Below are 20,645 nucleotides of genomic sequence, written 5' to 3'. Positions count from 1 at the left end.
GTTATTGATTTCTAGTTTCATTCCATTGTGGTCTAAGAACAGATTATATGATGTCAATTATTTTTAATTTGTTAAGGTGTGTTTTATGGTCTAAGATGTCTGTCTTGGTGAATGTTCCATATGAGCTTGAGAAGAATGTGAATTCTGCTGTTTTTGGATGATGTAGTCTAGAGGGTATCAGTTATATCCAGTTGATTGATATTATTGTTGCATTCAACTGTGTCCTTACTGCTTTTCTGCTTGCTAGATCTGTCCATTTCTGAGAGACGTGGGTTGAAGTTACCAGCTATAATAGTGGATTCTTCTATTTCTCCTTGCAGTTCTATCAGTTTTTGCCTCCCATAGTTTCACACTCCATTGTTATGTCCATAAACGTTAAGGATTATTATGTCTCTTGGAGCATTGAACCCTTAATCATTATGTAATACATTTCTTAATCCCTGATAACTTCCTTGCTTTGAAGTCTGCTCTGTATGAAATTAATACAGTTGTTCCTGCTTTCTTTTGATAAGTGTTAGCATGGTATATTTTTCTTTACCCATTTATTTTTAATCAATATGTATCTTTATATTTAAAGTGGGTTTCTTGTAGACAACATATGTATAGGTCTTGTTTTTTGATCCCTCTGACAATTTCTTTTAATTAGTATTATTTAGACCATTGATGTTCAAAGTGATGACTGATATAGTTGGATTAATATCTATCATATTAGTGTTTTCTAATTGTTGCCCTTGTTCTTTGTTCCTCTTTTTGTCTCCCACTCTTGTTCTGCCTTTTGTGGTTTTAACTGAGCCTTCTCTGTGATTCCATTTTCTCACCTTTCTTAGCATATTTTGGTGATTCTTCTTTTTTCATTTTTTTAGTGGTTGCCTTAGAGTTTTCAGTATATATTTACCACTAATCCAAGTCTACCTTCAAATAACACTATCATCAGCACCTTATAATAACAAAATAACCCTAATTTCTCTCTCCAGTCCCTCGTATCATTGCTATCATTGATTTCATCATATATAAGCATCCATAATATATATATACATATATTTATTATATGTACACATAAGCATACATAATTGAGTATTGTTGCTATTACTCCCGTATTTGTATTATTCCAGAATCTGGGGAATGCTGTTTATACGTAGACCACAGAGATTTCTCATGCAAGTGAGAAAACTGAACCCCAGAAAGGCAGTTCACAAGGTGGTTAAAGACTTAGGCTTTGGAGTTTAACAGCCCTGGTTTGAATCCAGTTTAGCCATCAACTCTGTGACCTGAGGGGAGAATGGTACCCCCTCTAAGCCTTATAGTGTCCATGTATATAAAATGTGGGAACCCTATGAGCAACTAGGGTGTTATGGCAGGTAAGTGGGATAATGTAGCACTTCTGATCATCTGATATATCATCATAAAATTGTTTCTTTTTCTCTCTGCTCCCACTGACATGTAAAATCCAAGAGTTTAGGGATTGTTGACTGTTTCACTCCTGTCACATTTCCAGTGTCTAGAACAATGCCTGGTAGTCACAAATGTGCATTGAATGATTCATATAAAGTGCTTAGCAGTGTCTGGAATTTAATGACAGTGATTGTTGAAAATAGTGACAACGACAATAAAAAGCCAGAATCCAATACTCTGAGAAACCCATGGTAGCACTCATAGTTGTTGTTCTGATCATTATATTGCCAAGTAATTTTAACAATTAGTAAATATTCTTACTAATTAATATTCTTACTAAGTAAATATTCTTACTGAAAATGTCTTATTTTTTCAGTGGAGAAAAAAATTTTCATATTTTTTACTACATCTATGCTGGATTGGCTGAAAAGAAGAAACTAGCCCATTACAAATTGCCTGAAAATAAGCCTCCCAGGTAACCCGGCGGGTGGCACTTTTCTAAGTAATATTTTCACTTTACATTGAACTTTAGATTTTGACCCATCCTTTCATATTTTTTTCAGATACCTACAAAATGACCACCTCAGAACAGTGCAGGACATGATGAATAATAGTTTCTATAAATCCCAATATGAATTAATTGAGCAATGTTTCAAAGTCATAGGTTTTACAATGGAGGTAAGTATGAAAGACATTGAACCTCGGTAGGAAGTATCTTTTTGTCATTGCTAATGGTAAGAATTAGTATTTGCTGAGTGACTAATATATGCCAGGCATTGTATCAAGTGTTTTATGTGAATCATCCTTATAATTACTGAAACTACCTTATGAAATAACTAGAATATTTACTTTATACATAAAGAAACAGTGGACTTGACATATAATTTGCATTTGCATCTCCCACATATATTTACCCTTTTTCATAAATGCATAAATGGGAACATATGACATGTTCTTTTTTAGTGCAGTTTTGTTTTTAGTGCAATTTTTTAATACAACTTTATTAAGATGTAATTCACATACCATAAAAGTCAGCCATTTAAAGTATACATTTTAATGACTTTTAGTATATTCCCAGAGTTGTACATCCATCACCATAATCATTTTTAGAATATTTTCATGCTCTAAATTTTTCACCCCCAAAAGAAACATGCTAGCAATTAGGAGTTCCTCCTCATTCCTGCCCCATCTCTGCTTTCTATCACCATAGAGCTTTTTATTCTGGACAGTTCACATAAACAGAGTGATGCAATACGTCATCCTTTGTGACTGGCTTCTCTCATTCAACATATTGATGTTTTCATGTTATAGCATGTATCAGTACTTCATTGCTTTTCATTGTTGAATAATATTTCATTTTATGGAGATACCTCATGTTATTTATCCATTCATCAGTTGATAGACATTTGAGTTGGTTCCATTTGGGGGCTATTATGAATACTGCTATGAACATTCCTGTACAACTTTTTGTGTGGACATAGGTTTTCATTTCTCCTTGGTGTATACCCATGAGTAGAATACTGAGTCATAGGGTAACACTGTGTTTAACCTTTTGAGGAACTACTAGGCTATTTTCCAAAGCAGCTGCACTGTTTTACACCCTAACCAGCAGAGTATGAAAGTTCCAATTTCTCCATATCCTCCCCAACACTTACTATCATCTGTCTTTTTAATTTGAGCCATCCTAGTGTGTATGAAGTGGATCTTGTAGTTTTGATATGCATGTCCCTAATGGCTTATGACCCTGAACTTCTTTACATGTCCTTACTGGTCATTTATATATCTTCTTTGAAGAAGTATCTATACACATACTTTACCTTTAAAAAAATGGGTTGTGTTTTATTATTGAGTTGTAGGAATTATTTATGTTGTAAATACAAGTCCCTTATCAGAACATGATTTGCAAAAATTCTCTCCCATTGGTTGTCTTTTTACTTTCTGGATAGTGTCCTTTGAAGTATACACATTTTTCATTTTCATTTTTATGATGTCCATTTTACCTCTTTAATCACAAGAGGTCTTGAGCTGAAGTTGAGTAACTTTTTGGTTTAGAAGTAGAGACTTCAACTTGACCATCTTCGTTTCTGAATGATGCATTTTTTTCTGTAGATTCATGGATCCTGCCTGGAACTATGGGCTTACAACTCAGGCTGTCAAGTTCATAACCAGTAAACTGTAGTTCAGATAGGGAAACTCGGTGGCTCTGAGGTACCTGGGCAAAAGGAGATGACTGGGGACCTTCTTTCTGTTGATGCAGTAGACAGCTTTTAGGCTGTAAAATGGAACAAAGAATCAGTTGTTTGATAAGATTTCTGAAGGTTTTGGAGAAAGCTCGTACTCTGCTCTTAGCTATAATGTTACTATGAAGAACGTTCTCCTGCGAGACCTTTAGTGCATTGGTCCATTTGTTTGCCAGAAAAGAGTATTTCTAAAGATGTACATGTTCTTGACATGGCCTGGTTCTTACAGTGGCCCATGTGTGAGTCTCATTCCCCTGCTCCACCCTCACAAAAGAGAAGACAACAGTGACAACAAAGGTTGGCAGGGTGACTGGATGGATGTATGAGGACGGGAGAATTGACTTGACCAATAGCAGCCTTTGTTGGAGAGTCAGGAGAGAAACAATGAGGATGGTATGGGTGTTGACAATGGAGAGGTTCTTAGCATATAGAATTTCCTGTGGCTGTCTCACCTAAGTAGAGTGGTGTCCACCCGCTGTGTACTCTGAGGTCTGGTTGTGGCATCGTGTCGACCTGACTACCTTTTGGAAACAACCTCTGAACTGTCATATCCAGAGTCACAGATAACCCTAATGCATTGCCTAATAAAACTGTTATTTTTATTGTTATAGGTAAAATAAATGTGTCTGTCTTTGGTTCAGCTCTGGGTGAGGAAGTCCCTGACTCGGGAGGCATGAGTTTCAGCCATATTCCACCTCCCCTTCTTATGCTCCCCTTCTGATGTCCTGAGCATCACAGGTGATCACTGGGGTCTTTTGCTCTCAGCTCACAGGACCAAGATCTTGTCTTCCTCTGAGTGTGTCAGCACTGTATAATCCTAGATTGACTGCATCATGAGTAAAAATAGGATGTTTGCTGCTCTGCTGGCTGACATGGTAGGAATTAGTTTAACCCTAACCCTACCCCGACCCCAGTCCCTCCCTGGGTAAAGATGCTGCCCAGATCACCTTCCTCATTCTTCCTGGCAAAATTCACATTCAAATGGGGCTCCTCTCCTTCTGCTCTTCATTTCCCCAACCTAACACTGCCCCCCTGCCCTCACCCACAGCTTTTACCTTTGGAGACAAGTTGATTTAAGCACTGGGGGGTGGTATCCTGGCTCTTAAAGCAGAAGCCTATGTATTGGGTGCAGTGACTAAAGAAAAAAGCGGCCATCTACCCTTTTCTCCAGTCCTTGGTCATAAGAAGAATGTTGCTAGTGATAGATGCTCCTTTGGACTATGGTCCAGCCCCATTCCGACCAGTTAGGGGACACATCGGAGGTTAACTGCATCTCAGGGCATTCTCCAAACTGGAAGCATGTCGTACACCAGGCAGGCAGCTTCTGCTTCTGACCAGGGCTGGATCCCTTCGTAGTTCTTTTCCCTGCTTTTTGTCATCAGAAGAGCTGATCTTCTTAGCAATTCCCTCCCCCAGAGGTTGCTATCTTAGAAGCAGAGAATCATTTTTAATTGGTTTGTTTACTTCTAAGTCCCCTTCATTAGAGGCAGGGTTTTACTTATATTTGGCTCATCTCCTTTCTCTTGCTTGGTAGAACGATGTTTAGTAACATTAAAATGAAACTAGCCTTGCGGTTAACATCTACTGACAAATCTAATTCATTTCTTTAAAACGTAATATTCCAAACTTAAACATGCTCAGTGTTCATTAGACATGCAAACATCTAAACACACAGCTTAGAATAAAGGAAAATATAAAATCTCTTTCTGGAGTGAAACACAATCCCTGCTAAATATCTTGTGAAGACTTGAGTCCAAGGTGACTCTCCTAAAATGTGGTGTCTCCCATCTAAAAGCAAAGACTCCCGAGAGTTAACGGGGCAGATCGTCCAGGTTTGGAGACAGTGGACTTAAACTGAGTAGATGTTTACTTCCTTTTTATCCAAGTCCTGTTTTTTTGTTTTTTTTTTTTTTAATCTCACTAGCTTTCTTGGTATGTCCTGTGTCAGTGGCTGCTTCAGTTCCGTTTTGGAATTAGGCAGCTTTCAATATCAAGTAGTATGATTCTCACCTCCCCCAAGCAGAACTTGCTGCCTTCACACTTCACTGCAGCAAAGTTATGGTGATTCTCGAAGATGAGTATCTTTCTCTCCCCCCACCCCTCTCTCCCCCCCTTACCGTTCTCTCATGGGTGTTCATAGCACCCAGGGTGTCTGTGTCCCTTTAAAGATCCCTAGGGGCTGCAATTCACTTGTGACTGGTGAGTCAGCATAATCCAAAGGAATGACAGGCAAAGCGAAATCAGATATTCTCTAAAAATCACACAAATTGGAAAACTCTAAAACTTTTTAAAACATATGATTTTCTCAGCCATTTTCCTGCCACAGTTTTAAAATAAATGATTACTAGTTTTGTGATTCAACTCATTTTAGAGACAATATTTATGATGTCATGACAGGAAGTTTTATCTGTTTTTCTTTACAGAGTCATAGGTCTTAAGTCTAAGATGAGAATGACTTTTTCTGCTTTAATTTTGCTTACATTTCTTACGATCATCTAAAATAACAATCTAATACATTTTCTTTGGACTATGAGTTGTCACTTTTGTTATGATAAAATAATACATGTGAAAGAAATTTTTTTAGTATTTTAAGTGAATTTCTGTGAAATGCTTTTTAAAAATTGATTTTGGCTGGGGTGAGAAAGACATATCACTCTTTTTAGTTAGTCATTTGATAAGGATTTAAAAATAATAAGTTGATACCTACTTGTCTTTTTTCAAAATGCATAAAATAAGTTGGAATTCTAGAATGTCATAACTTAGCCAACATTGATGACCTGAATGAAATGAATGACAGGACCCAGGAAGACTGTAGATTAAAATAACACTCATTCTGGACTAGGGAGTCAGGACCTGTGGGTGAAAGTCCTTGGCATGGCTTGTCTCTAGCTCTGCATCCTTAGACCAATAACTAAACCTCTCTGATGTAAGTTTCATTATCAGTAGAATAAGTGTCATTATCTATGATTCGATAACTAAAATTGAAGGATGTTTAATTTTCTAATCTTTGCGGATTGGTCATGTCATTTTATGGCTTTAAGTATGTGCAAAATTCAACCTACGCACAGAAAGCATATGAATATCCCTTACACACAAACAACAGCAAATGATCGTGGCAGGCTTCTCCTTCCCTCCCCTCCTTTCTGATCTGGCTGGTAATGTGGGCTCCGACAGTGTCCCGGCCTGTGGGTCCCTGCCCCCGCCTGCTCCTCCCATCCTGCCTTCTCTGTCCTTGCTCAATGGCTGCAACAGCATTCTGGTTCTCCCAGAACCAGACTGGGTAGTGCCACACCCCTCAGGCTGGGCTCCTGTCACTTTGTCACAGTCCACGGTGATCCCCACCTACTTAGAGGTCCAGGGATTGTCCTTTTTCTCACCACTCTCTTGAATGGGGTGAAGAAAAGTTTACTGTCACTTAATCAATGCAAAAGAAAACAGCTTGACGAGCATTAATTGAGTGCCGTGAGTGAAGCACAGTCACTATCCTCAGTTTATAATCTGATAAAGACACACACACAAAGCATAATTTCAGTAAGATATAATCAATGCCATGATAACAAACAGAGAATGTTACAGAAACACGAAGTCTAGTGGTTGGTCTCTGAAAGGTTCTAAGAGATTATGTATAAGAGGGAGGAAAAGAGCAGCATGAACTGGAACTAAGGTGTGAAAATCATGTGGAATTCTTAGGAACCTACACAGAAACAGACAAACCTATACCAACATGTCATTATGATCCAAAGTCCATAGTGAACATTAGGATTCACTCTTGCTGAAAACATAAGTCTTCAATTCCTTGGGGTAAACACCATGGGTCTCAGTTGCTCAATTATATGGTAAGGGTATGTTTAGTTTCTTAGGAAACCATCCCACGGTCTACCAAGATGGCTGTACCCGTTTGCATTCCCACCAGCGGTGAATGAGAGTTCCTGTGGCTCTGCACCGGGTCAGCATTTGGTGGTGTCAGTGTTTTGGATTTTGGCCAATCTGAGAGGTATGCCGTGGTATCCCCTTGTAGTTTTAATTTGCATTTCCCTGATGACACATGCATTTCCCTGCATTTCATATGCTTATTTGCCATCTGTATATCTTCTTTGGTGAGGTGTCTGTTAAGGTCTTTAACTCATTTTTGTAAATTGGGTTGTTTTTTTACTGTTGAGTTTTAAAAAATCTCTGTATGTTTTGGATAACAGTCCTTTCTCAGATGTGCCTTTTGCTAGTATTTTCTTCCAATCTGTGGCTTGTCTTCTTCTTCTCTTGACACATCTTTTATTTCAATTTGTGCATCTAACAATCTTTGTATAAGAATAGAAACAACTTTCAGTCACCTTTGTTCACTTAACTAATAAATATAATTTTAAGTTGTCCTAAACAGACATAATTAATTAAGTTCTTTAAATGCCTGAAACTATGTAAAAATTTAGTACATCTCAGTCTTTCATATATTCCAAATGACTGACAAAGCAGTCTTACAAGGACTGATAAGGACTTTCTAAACTTCCTGATCATTTAAATCTTCTTAAGCACTTAAACTTATTAGCCCTGAAAATGTAATAATTCAAAATTATTATGTAGCTCAAACTATCTTATATATTTGAATACAATTTGCAATCAAATTAAGTTACGCTTTTCGAACTAAAATTATAAGAGTACTATCAAATAAGTGTTTAAATTCAAGTCACAAAAGCAGTTGTCAGATTGTTTTACTATGTCTCTATACATAGTAGAGACTTAGGGTTTTAAGCAGTTAAAGAATAAACACGTTGATTATCCCAAGGTTATACATCTTATCCATAAATTTAACAAAAAAGCATTGATACTGTATTTCTTTGCTGGGGCTTCCATAACAATGTACCACAGACTGAGTGACTTAAACAACAGAACTATATTTCCTCACAGTTCTAGAGATCAGAAGTCTGACACAAGGTTAGGTTTTTCTGAGGGCTGTGAGAAAAAATCCATGCCTCTTCCCTACTTCTTGGTGATTCCCTGGCAATCCTTAGGGATCCTTGGATTGCAGTGCCTCACTTTGATTTCTGTCTTCTTCTTCACATGGCAGGCGGCTCCCAGGTGGCTCAATCGGTAGAGCATATGATTCTTGATCTCAAGGTTATGAGGGTTATGAGTTTGAGCCCCTCATTGGGTGTAGAGATGACTCAAAAATAAAGATCTTAAAAAAAAAAGTTCTTCTTCACATGGCATTCTCCATGGGAAGAGTTCTCATACTCTTACCATGTGATCCAGCAATCAAAGTCCTTGGTATTTACCCAAAGGAATTGAAAATGTATGTCCACACAAAAACCTGTGCACTAATGTTTACAGAAGCTTTATTCATAATTGCCAAAACTTGAGGTAACTGAGATGTCCAGTTCAGTGGGTGAGTGGATAAATAAATTATGGCACATCCCAACAATGGGATATTACTCAGCACTAAAAAGAAATGAGTTATCAAGCCATGAAGACATGGAGGAACTTTAAATGCACATTACTGAATGAGCGCCAATCTGAAAGGGTCACATACTGTAGAATTCCAACTATATGACATTCTGGAAAAGGCAAAACTATGGAGACATGTCATAAAAGACCAGTGGTGGTTAGAGATTGTGAGAGAGATGAATAGTCAGCACAGAGGACCTGTCAGCAATGGAAATCCTGTGTATGATGCTATAATGGTAGAAATGTGCCATTATACCTTTGTAAAAATCCATAGAATGTACAACACCAAGAGTGAACTCTAAACTGTGGACTTTGGGTGATAATGATGTGTCAGTGTAGGTTCATTGATTATGATATATGTATCACTCTAATGCAGGATATTGATAGTGGGGGAAGCTGTGTGTGTGGAGGGGGGAGGACAGGGGCTAAATAGAAACTATGCACTTTCCACTCAGTTTTGTTGTGAACCTAAAACTACTCTAAAATAAAGTTTATTAATTAAAAAAAAACTATACTAAAATACATAAAGTAGAAATGATCCATATAGAAATTCAGTATAGGAAATGATCCATGCCCTTTGGTTCTAGGAGCGTATAAAGTGCTTGAGAGCAGAAATTATTCTTATTTATTGATATATATCCAGTATCTCACATTGTGCTTAATAAATAGTCAATAGATGACAGTTGAATGAACGAATGGATGGGTGGATGACTGAATAAGAGGTATAGTGCAATAAACTTCTGGAAGAGGAAGAGTCCTTCTAACAGAATTCTTTTGCTTGGGCAGATTAACTCAGTGTAGAGAGGAAAGTGACCTTGCCCACACACGTAGTTTTGGGTTGCTGTCTGCATGGCAGATCAGCCTAGTGTATAAGCACAGAGAAGAGCAGAAATGTCCAGAGCAGCAGTGGAATAGATTGGAGCCTGATACATCAGAACAGTGAAGGTCTGGGAGTCAGGCTTCAAATCTCAGTTCATTCAAAGTCCATAGAAAGTTGTTAGGTTGCCTTGGTAGTTTTATTTGGAAAAATGTTCTTTTGCTTATTATTGTTAACCAGCAAATAAAAATTGTTTTGGATTCCTTGGGATGACCAGCATCAGAGATAATTGGTGTTTGTACCATGAATAACCCAAGTGCTTGGTCAAGGTCATACCTATACCTGAGGTCAGGCCCCTTTGAGCCCCGTCAATCTAGCTGCCAAGCCAAACTGGGCCAGGGCCCTGATTTGCTCTCTTCTGAGGCTCCAACTTTAATCCAAATGAATATTGTAATTATAGGATATCAAAGAGAGCCCCAGTCTATAAGGATTACATAGTCCTTCTCATAAACAGTTGAATAAGAATTAGAAGTCGATTGATTCAGCATGTGATTCTCTATAATGAATCTCTAAAAACTGTTAAAATATGACTTTGGAACTTACATATCTGAACTTTCCAGTCCATAATTGACAAACACATAGGAACATAGTTTTCAACAATCTACTTATGGAGTATTCCTGGTGTAGATTATCCATAAGGTCTATAGTTTTCTCAAGAAAAATAGAGCAGGATGTCGGATGCTGTATTTATTTGTCCATCTGCCATTGAAGCCCACGCTGGTTGCTTCTTTACAAGTTATGCATATTACAAATGGGAATTCCTTACCAGGAGAATTTTCATAGAAAAGGGATTCACATCCAGCCCATCAGCATATTTATTGTTCTACTTCCAAAATATGTCCCAGTCCATCTACTGCTTTCTTTCTCCACCGCTTACTGTTCTAGTCCAAGCCACCACCTCTCACTAGCCTCCTGCCCATTCTACTTTTCCGTCTGCCCCCAATCCATTCATTTCCACATCCTGGCGAGTCATGTTTAAAATATCAAAACTGCCTGCTTTGAAATCTCTAGTGGCTTTCCATGGCCATTCAAAGGAAACCCAAACTCTCTCTGGTGGCTAGTCTTGCCCAAACTCACCTCCCTGGCTCCTATCACACCCCCATCCCTGCCCCTTACTCGCTGTCCTCCAACCCCACTCTGACTTTCTTTCTGCAAGCCAGGCCCTTGCCCTTGCTGGCCCCTCTGCCTGGAACAGTCTGATTCCAGTCCTTTTCCTGGCTGACTCCCTTGTCATCCAGGCCTCTGCTTCCCAAAGGATGGCCTTCCCTAAACTCCCCGACTCAAAAGGCCCTCCCTGCCCTTCCCAGTCACTCTCCCTCCTCTCCATTTTATTTCCTTGCCAGCCCATTTTGTTACTGAAAATGTCATGTTTGTCTCTTTGTTTCTTTTCTTAATGTCTGCCTTCTCACTGCCTGAATACCCCAAGGAAACATATATCTTCGTCCTGCCTCTGCTAAATCCCCTGTGCCTAGAGCAGTGCCTGGCATAAAATACATGTGCATTTGGATAAGTGAATACATAGATAGACACAGATATGTCTATATATTCGTTCAATAAATATATTTATTTTAATGTTTATATATTCATTTAATCTATATTCATATATGTTGTAGATGAATGAATAAATATCCCTGAAGATTTTTTCCATATCCAGTTTTTATCATGTTGGAATGTTGGAGCAGATGGAATAATCATTTCTAAGTGTAGGAGCTGGGTTAGAATCAAGGCAGCAACATAAGAAAACAATAAAGGATTTTGTCTCTTTCCTATAACTTACTGCACTTTGAACATAGTTGGAATGACACCTACAATTACCATCGACTCCTTGGCAAAATGCCTCCAGTACCCCCAAGACGAGCTGTGGGTATGGGTGTGTGTTTCCGAATGTATTTTTGATGTACCTTATTTAAAAGGGTTTTACTACTATAAACTCCAAGCTGTAGTCCAAAGTTCTCATGCCTATACTTAAATCGCACATATCCTTTGATTTTGGTGCTGGGATCTTTGGATTTCTCTTTCTTAACTCTCATTTATCCACACATATAATGTCACTTTTAAGATGGCTTTAAGGGGAACGAACATCTGGAAATGACCACATTAAGTTCTGAAGTTAAGTTTCCCATAGATAGATTTATCTGTGGTCTCAGGAATTCGATCGTTGCTACTTCCTCCTTGCGGAGCTCCTCATTTCTATTTTTTATTCATATTTGCAATCGCAAAATATTTCTTTCAGCACTCACTGGGTAACAGGCACCATGCTCACCTCTCATATTAAAATAGCTAAGGAGACGGAGCCTGCTTGGGTCTCATTGTCTGACATCATCATCTGCGGGATGGCCTTCTTATGCCGGAGCCTTAGCATTCTTCCCCACTCTGTCCCCAGCCATCGCCACTGCCGTGCTATACTCTCCAGGGGAGGGTGATGCTTACATTTTTGTGGTTGTGTTTCAGCAACTTGGAAGTATATACAGTATACTGGCTGCAATCTTGAACGTTGGCAACATTGAGTTTTCTTCTGTGGCAACTGAACACCAGATTGACAAGAGCCGCATTTCCAATCATGCGGCTCTGGAGAACTGTGAGTGTTATTATCTTCTGTTCAAAACTGCACTCGTGAAAAATGTCTAATGAAATACTGTAAGTGTCTCATAAAGATCATCTCAAGCAATTGTGCTTATCTGGAGTCCTAAAGAAGAATACTCTGACTCAGTTTGCGTAAAATGAAGTTTTTAAAAGCCAATATTTAAAACAGAGCTTCATGCCTACAAATTAACTGTAGAGAACCTTTCTAAAGACTAGGCTTTCATGACTATTTTAGGAGCTATTTACATTTCAATGTAAAAACACAGAAAATATCACTAAAATTTAGTAAACTGATCTGAAAAGAGTTAAAGTTATTATTTTATAGGTTCAGCATCTGTATCATTTTATAAGCAATAAAGACTTGTATATTTATTTTCATACTGGGTGGCTTTTATACTCACTCATCCTGGGTTGACTGATTTTGCGATCATTTTCTATGTAAAAAAAGTGCATCATGGTATTTGCTTCAAATCAACTTTTCTGTCTAACTAGTAAAACTCAATGAATTATTCCAATAACTTAAGGTTTCCCACTGATCTTGTGGGGCATAGCTTTTTTTATTTAGAATATACACTTTTTAAAATTTTTAATATGGTCATATGCCCCCATAATTGCAGGTTTGTTATAAGTTTCATTCATAACTTAGGGAATCATGATATAAATTTTTATTTATACATATTTTTTCTGATTTATACTTAATGAGGAACAGAATGAGATGTTTTAGGGTAATTTCAGGGAACCAGATGCCAACCATCCTGGTCTGGACCTGTCCCTAGATCCCTATCATCTCCATCCCACTGTGTCTCTGGGACCAGCTTGGTAATACAGCAGGACTGAGATTGGCATGTAATGATTGGCATGGACCTGGGAACCTGTTCTGATTTTTCATATATAAATAAAGTTAATTGGCACAGGAAGCATTAGACTGATATTATTTATTTACTTATTTTCTGAGCCATGGAGCTCCCTCCAGCCCATGGTGAGCTGGGCCTTCTTTTAGCCAATGTGCTGCAGGCTGCATAGATTCCAGGCTGACCCTTCGTTCAGCAAACCTAGTATTTTTTGGAGCCCATGGGCCAGTAGCTCCGAGCTGATCTGTAGCTCCCAGAAGTCCTCAGTTATCAGAAGTGGCAGGAAAAAACAGAAAACTCCAATGATGGATTCAGATCTCACCATTGATCATAATTAGAAGAGTTATCAGCCATGAATAGAATGATTTACAACAGAGATATGTTGTAGGTATGAGTATACCTAGAAACTACCAAACTAAGAAATGACTTTGGTAATTGAGAAGCTTTTTCTGTATAGGAGACAGTCATATGGGTCATAGAAGGTTAATATTAATATGAATATAGTTAAAATTAATTGAAGCACTTTCTGGAATAGCCATTCATGGAAAATAGAAATTTTGCTGACTTACTTAAAATGGTTTATAACTAAAGTTGCAAGGAATTATCTCGAAACCAAGGCCATGTTTCCTGATGGTTTTACAGGTGCATCGTTTCGATCAGGCACCGGTTCTAGTCTATTCTATCCCATAAATATCTCTCAAATCTAACTACTTCTCTTTATCTCCATTATCATCATTCTCACTAAAGACACCATCACCTCTCACCTGAGCTAAGTGACCTCCCACTTGTTCCTTCTACATCAGTTCTTGAACTTTTCCAGGCCATTCTCCACAGTTCATTCAGAAACCACTAAAGGCATGTATCAGTGGGTTCTCTCAATCTCCCTCTCCCTCTCCTCCTTCTGTTTTCCCACTTAAATTTCTTGATTAGTTTCCCATTCCTTCTGGATAAAGTTGATCAAAACTAGAAGTTTTTCTCACAAGGTATTATACTTAGCAGTATATTCCTAGGTAAAATGCTTGGCATGTAGTAGACACTTAATAAATATATGTCAAATGAATGAACAATGTAGGAATAGAAATAGACATATTAATCAATGGGAGACACTCTTCAGAAACAGATCCAGGTAGAATTGCCAGAAATGGCATTACAAATCACTAGGGAATCTGTGCTGTAGTGACCGTGAACTGGCTAGCCGTTTGGGGGGGGGGGGTTCGAATTTTTGTCATATACCATATACCAAAATGAATTCCAAACCTATATCAATTTAAATGCAAAAAAGTGATAAAAGTACAAGACAAAGTGCATTTATATAATTCTGAGATGAGAAAAGACTTGAAGGATTTTATGTGCAGAAAAGCAAAAGCAGAAAGGATTTTTTTAATGGATATTTGACTACATAAATATTAAAGACTTTTTCATACTACCAAAAGAAAAATAAATGAAATTGCAATACAAGTGGAAAAATGAGAGAAAATATTTGCAGCGTATATATAAGCAACATGTATGAGCTATAAAGGGCTCTTCTAAGCTGATTAGGAAAAGATAAATACATCAATGACAAAAGGCAGTTTATAAAATAAAAAACCACAAATTACTAATAAAAATATGAAAAGAAGAAAGTATTTAGCTTCACTAGGAGTCAGTTAAAAACAAATTGAAAAACAAAGGCATATTTTCCTATCAAATTGGTCATTTTCAAAAATCATAACCTGTGGTGTCCATGAAATTGCATTGAAATGACTGGTTTTTTACTTGGCTGATAATAATGTAATTGGTTCAGAGTCTTTGAAGAGCAGCTAGATAGTATATATCAAAATGCTTAAATATGTTTATATGCTCTGAACCAGTTGCTGAACTTAGGCAATTTATGCTAAGACAATGATACAAAACAGGAACACAGTTTCATACCCCAAATATTTATCCCGGCATTCTTTACAATTGTGAACATATGGAAATGACCTAAACATCCAACAGTTTAAAAATTATTGATATCATTTGATATAGAGCAGAATATCATACAGCAAATTAAAATCATTTACAAGCAATATTTAACAAAATGAGAAATGCTTAAGGTATTTTATTAAGATGAAATGTATGTACAGACTAGCAGCTGTAAACATGCCTAAAAGGAAAGAAATGCAGAATGTTAACTTCAAAGGTAAGATTTCTGAAGTCAGCCTGTGTTACATCCACAGCCTGAAAAAAATTATTTTATTTAAGTAAGGTTCAGTGATCTTAGCCACATAGCCATTTGCTAAAAGCAAATTCAAAATGTTGAAAATAATTTGAAAGGAGAACAACTGGTTTTAAAAAATAGTCTGTCATGTAATAGTTTGGGTTAAAGATGTTTATTATATTCAAAAATGAGTTTTCTTCACTGAATTTAAATATTTATTTAAAATTCCCTGTGATATTTGTCATTAAATATAAATAAATGTTCCAGGCATCACATTTTAACAAACTTTAGTCATTGAAATGTATAACTGAGAAGTAGTATGATAAAAAAATATATACTGGGGCGCCTGGGTGACTCAGTTGTTAAGCGTCTGCCTTTCGCTCAGGTCATGATCCCAGGGTCCTGGGATCGAGCCCCGCATCGGACTCCCTGCTCAGCAGGAAGCCTGCTTCTCCCTCTCCCACTCCCCCTGCTCGTGTTCCCTCTCTCGCTGTCTCTCTCTGTCAAATAAATAAATAAAATCTTTAAAAAAATAAAAAATAAATATATATATATATATACTAATGTCAAGATACGGTTTATGCTTTTTTGGTTGAATATTGCAGAAGTTACATAAAATACATTTGTTTGGGTGTATCCCTGAAGTCTAAGTAATCTTCCAATTAATCTCTACATTTTGAAAATGTGTATATAATAATGGTATCGAAATTATCCTAAACCTATTCATTATGCTTTTAAATTATTTCACATAATTCAGTGAAATTATGTTTGGCATTACATAAACAACCACTGGCTTGTGGAAATGTTTTTCCCTCTGTCAGCCAGTTCGGTTCGGGTTGTGCTGTATTATATGGCAGCCTACATTTGACCAGTCAAGTGGAGAAAAATGATCAAGAAAAACCAGGAGTACTACTGAATAGGAAATTATTTTTACATTATGAAGTCTTCCCATATTTATTTCATGTCATTTGAAGAAGGTAAACCGAGACATTTTCATTCTATGGTAAGTTACTCCGTTGCCATGACTTTACAATACCTCTGTTTACTTCTTTTAGCCGCTTCTCTGCTTTGCATTCAGGCAGATGAGCTACAAGAAGCTCTCACCTCCCACTGTGTGGTCACTAGAGGAGAAACCATCATACGACCCAATACTGTAGAAAAAGCCACTGATGTCCGAGATGCTATGGCGAAAACTTTATATGGGCGTCTCTTTAGTTGGATAGTCAATCGTATTAACAGCTTATTGAAGCATGGCACATCACTAAGGTAAAAATTCTTATGGAAACATTTTTTTCCCCAAATGTCAGGTGATGCAAATCTATTTTCTAATTTACTGATTTGTATATGAGTGCCTCTGAAGATGTTCCTAATTGTTATCATGTAATTATTAAAGTTCTCTCTTTTTTTTTTAAAGATTTTATTTATTTATTTGAGAGAGAGAATGAGATAGAGAGAGCATGAGAGGGGGGAGGGTCAGAGGGAGAAGCAGACTCCCTGCTGAGCAGGGAGCCCGATGCGGGACTCGATCCAGGGACTCCAGGATCATGACCTGAGCCGAAGGCAGTCGCTTAACCAACTGAGCCACCCAGGCGTCCCTATTAAAGTTCTCTTTCAGTAGATCTGCTTTAGTTCCTAGTAGCACCTTATTGGGCCAGATAGCTATAAAATTTTTAAAGTGCTGGGACATAAAAACTGTAGCAACATGAATGAACATAATAGAAAGTGAATTTTTAATGTGACATTTTATCCATGTATATGTTCTTTTAATAAGAAGGTGTATTATGAAGTATATACCACTTGATACTTGCACAAAATGTCATTTTAGCAGGGTTTTGGGTTTTTTTTTTTTTTTTTTTGTATGTTTGCTTTGTTCCAAGGGATCAAATTAAATCTTGAAGGCAAAGGAAAACTTTCTCTTATATTTTAACTCTCACTATAACCCTGTAAGGGTAGGTCTTCTGACCTGATATGAAATTTGGTTCAGAAATGCTCTAAATAAATAGTAAATGATAGAGCCCATATATGAGCAATAATGTTATCTGACCATAAGTCTATGCCCTCATCTTAGAAATAAGAATCACAGCCACCATTAACTGAGTGCTCTCTATGTGCCAGGCATTGTGCATAGATAAAAGTCCCTACATTTACACCTAAAGCTTTGTTCTGCCACAAATTATACAATCTGTAGAAATTTGTATACAAAAAAATAAGATAGTTGCCAACTTTAAGTCACCTCACTCACGTTTACTTACTAAGCATAATAGACCATTTTATACACATTTTGGATGAGTAATTCACTGTCATTTTTCCACTAAAATACATACCACACCGTAGTATTATCCAAAATGCCTAAGAGATTGTCCATTATTCCTCCATGTTCTTAACTCTCTATCCTTCAAAATTGCTTCTTGCCTCCCTGCTAAATTGTAGCCTATCTGACTGGGTCAGCAAATCAAAATCCAATTTGCCCTTTAGGATTTAACGGTCAAAATAGTTTGTATGTTCATTGGTAGCCATCTGTGGGATGCCAACCTTTCAGATGAAAATGGAAACATTCAAGAATTTTCAATATCTGTATATTCCACAAACAACCTCATTTTGTTAGTTATCATCTGCATGTCTGGCCCCTAAGTGGTACCTGGAAGGGTCTGACTTCCAAACAGGCGATCTGCTGAAAATTCCACTATAGCCTATTCACTACTTAGTAACTTTCTTTTCCATACAATAAAGGAAGCTATCCAAATCGTAGATTGTTAAATTTTTTACAGAATGTTTAAGAAATGAAAATAATGTCATTCAAATAGTTTAGTTCAATCTGGAAAGATTTACATTAAGATTTTGAAGAGCCGGCATTCTGCGCCAGGAATGCCAGGCTTTGCCGCTAATTTGTTGCACAACCCTGGGCAAGTCACTGCCTTTCTCTGCATCTTGTCTTCTTCAGCCTGTTCAATAAAGGTGTGGAATGACAAGTCAGTGGTCTTAATTGTTGGTAGGTATCTTGGAGCCTTTTAAGAATCTCTTGAAAACTGCGTTCTCTTCACTCCAAAATAAAAAATGGACGTATTTCTACATACCCACCAAAATATGGTACATGATTGTGATTCCAGACCCTTGAAGGCCATTAGCCAATCCCAGTTTAAGAATCCCTGAACGAGGTCATCTCTAAGGTCCTCCTGGCTCTAACACATTTTTAGACAAGTTAAATATCTATCTCAGTGGGAGCCTGTGGGACTACAGTTTTTTAAAAGAATAATAATTTTGACTAAACCAGTGTAAATTTATACTTACTCTGCGTAAATAGGAATTTTCAGAAGTACCTGGATAGCTTTCCGTTTGTCGATCCCATCACAGAGTGTTCTGTAACTTTGCATTCTAAGTTCAGTTAGTTCTTCCAAATAGAGAGAGCATCCTTCACTTCGCAGCATGCAGCTGACAACAGTCATTTCCAAATCACTTCCTCACACAGCACTAAGAGTTAACCTAGGTTACATAAATAGTGAGTACAGAGAGATGTTTGTACTCCCTTTTTTTTCCAAGTAGGCTCCACACTGGGCTCGAACTCATGACCCTGCGATCAAGACCCGAGCTGAAACCAAGAGTCGAACGCTCAACCAACTGAGCCCCCCAGGTGCCCCTGTTCTCTCCTTTTTAAATTCACATGAAAAAAACTTTGCAATGCTATTTCTTGGGGGAGGGGCAAACTTTTGACCCAGTATCTAACTTTTAATGAACAAAGAGGTAACCATTATGGAGGAACAGGAAAAACATGCATTTGGAATATTTAACTATAAAATAGTTATTCAGGGCCCCTAGGTGGCTCAGTCGGTTAAGCGTCTGCCTTCAGCTCAAGTCACGATCCTGGAGTCTTGGGATCAAGCCCCATGTCGGGCTCCCCGCTCAGCAGGGAGTCTGCTTCTCCCTCTGCCTCTCTCCTGCTCATGTTCTCTCTCTTTCACTCTCTCTCTCTCAAATAAATAGATGAAATCTTTTTAAAAAATAATAAAAATAATAAAATAGTATTTAATTGCATTTTTAAATATTTGATTATAAAATAAATTCAAATATATTTATATCTTTCTCCAGGTTACCATTTATTCTATATTAAATAATTATGAATGAATAACTCAAAAATAAATAATGATTCTTTAAAAGAGGTAAAATATTTTTAGCAAGATATTTTAATTGTCCTAAAGTGAAAGGTTAAAGATACTCTTACACAGAATTTTTGCTTTTCTGGTATAGTTTTTATTGAACATATTTTTGCTGTGTTCTGAGTGCTGGCCAGGTTTCCCTATGATTCATGTCTTACTTAGGGCTATGACCTGGCACCCATGAACCTACAGGAGAAAGTATAGGGGCTGTTTCTGTAGTACAAGGAAAATCGTGTATCTTACATATTAAAATTAATGCTACCTACTTTATATTCTATGGGGAAATTTTTCACTCTCTGTCTTAGTAGTAGTTTCTTAGCTAAATCACAAAATTATCCTCTGAGATACCCTGCTTCACATTCCCTCTTAAGAAAGTAAGAACTCAAAATAATGCCTCTTTAATTTTCCAGTGGGAATGGTGATGAACTGAGCATTGGCATTCTGGATATATTTGGCTTTGAAAATTTCAAAAAAAATTCCTTTGAGCAGCTGTGCATTAACATTGCAAATGAGCAAATTCAGTATTATTTCAATCAACACGTGTTCACATGGGAACAGGTAAGTCAAGGTACTATAAAGATGCATGCATATGTGTGTGTTATATGCAGAATTGTACTAATGAAGCAGGACTTCAGTCATAGTTTTCAAGCCTTAAACATATAGGCAAAGGAAGGATTTCCTTTTCTCCATGCCTGTAGTAAAAACAAAAACAAAACCAGAAAACAAGTATGAATTTAGTGTGTCTCAAAGTGTGATGTTGAATGCCCTCCATTGAAAATCAATGCACCCTTCTGCAAAACTTAGCAAGTCTGAGCCCGTGTAAACAAAGAAGTTTCCTTTGGAAATTTAAGGAAGCAGATGTGTCCAACTGTTTCTCTTTCTGTAGACTGCATAGCTGAAATTCTCTGTGAAATTTAAATATCCATCTAAAATGCA

At 37.3% G+C, this 20,645-nt stretch overlaps 1 protein-coding gene across 1 annotated transcript in view; it reads left to right on the top strand.

Annotated features, from left to right (window-relative positions):
• The window catches only part of MYO3A (myosin IIIA), a 221,124-nt gene that overhangs the window by 102,746 nt on the left and 97,733 nt on the right, over window positions 1–20,645 (top strand). The window contains exons 14-18 of the mRNA XM_064590361.1: window positions 1,769–1,867; window positions 1,956–2,070; window positions 12,397–12,523; window positions 16,614–16,824; window positions 20,120–20,267. Of these exons, the coding sequence (XP_064446431.1) occupies window positions 1,769–1,867; window positions 1,956–2,070; window positions 12,397–12,523; window positions 16,614–16,824; window positions 20,120–20,267 (700 nt within the window). The remainder of the gene's footprint in view (window positions 1–1,768; window positions 1,868–1,955; window positions 2,071–12,396; window positions 12,524–16,613; window positions 16,825–20,119; window positions 20,268–20,645) is intronic.

Source organism: Mirounga angustirostris, unplaced genomic scaffold (genome assembly GCF_029215605.1).
Source record: "Mirounga angustirostris isolate CCGP_5_RB_7025 unplaced genomic scaffold, mMirAng1.0.hap1 SCAF_5, whole genome shotgun sequence".
Lineage (NCBI taxonomy): Eukaryota > Metazoa > Chordata > Mammalia > Carnivora > Phocidae > Mirounga > Mirounga angustirostris.
Note: the sequence above shows the minus strand (reverse complement) of the source record. Positions and strands in the feature narration are given on the sequence as shown.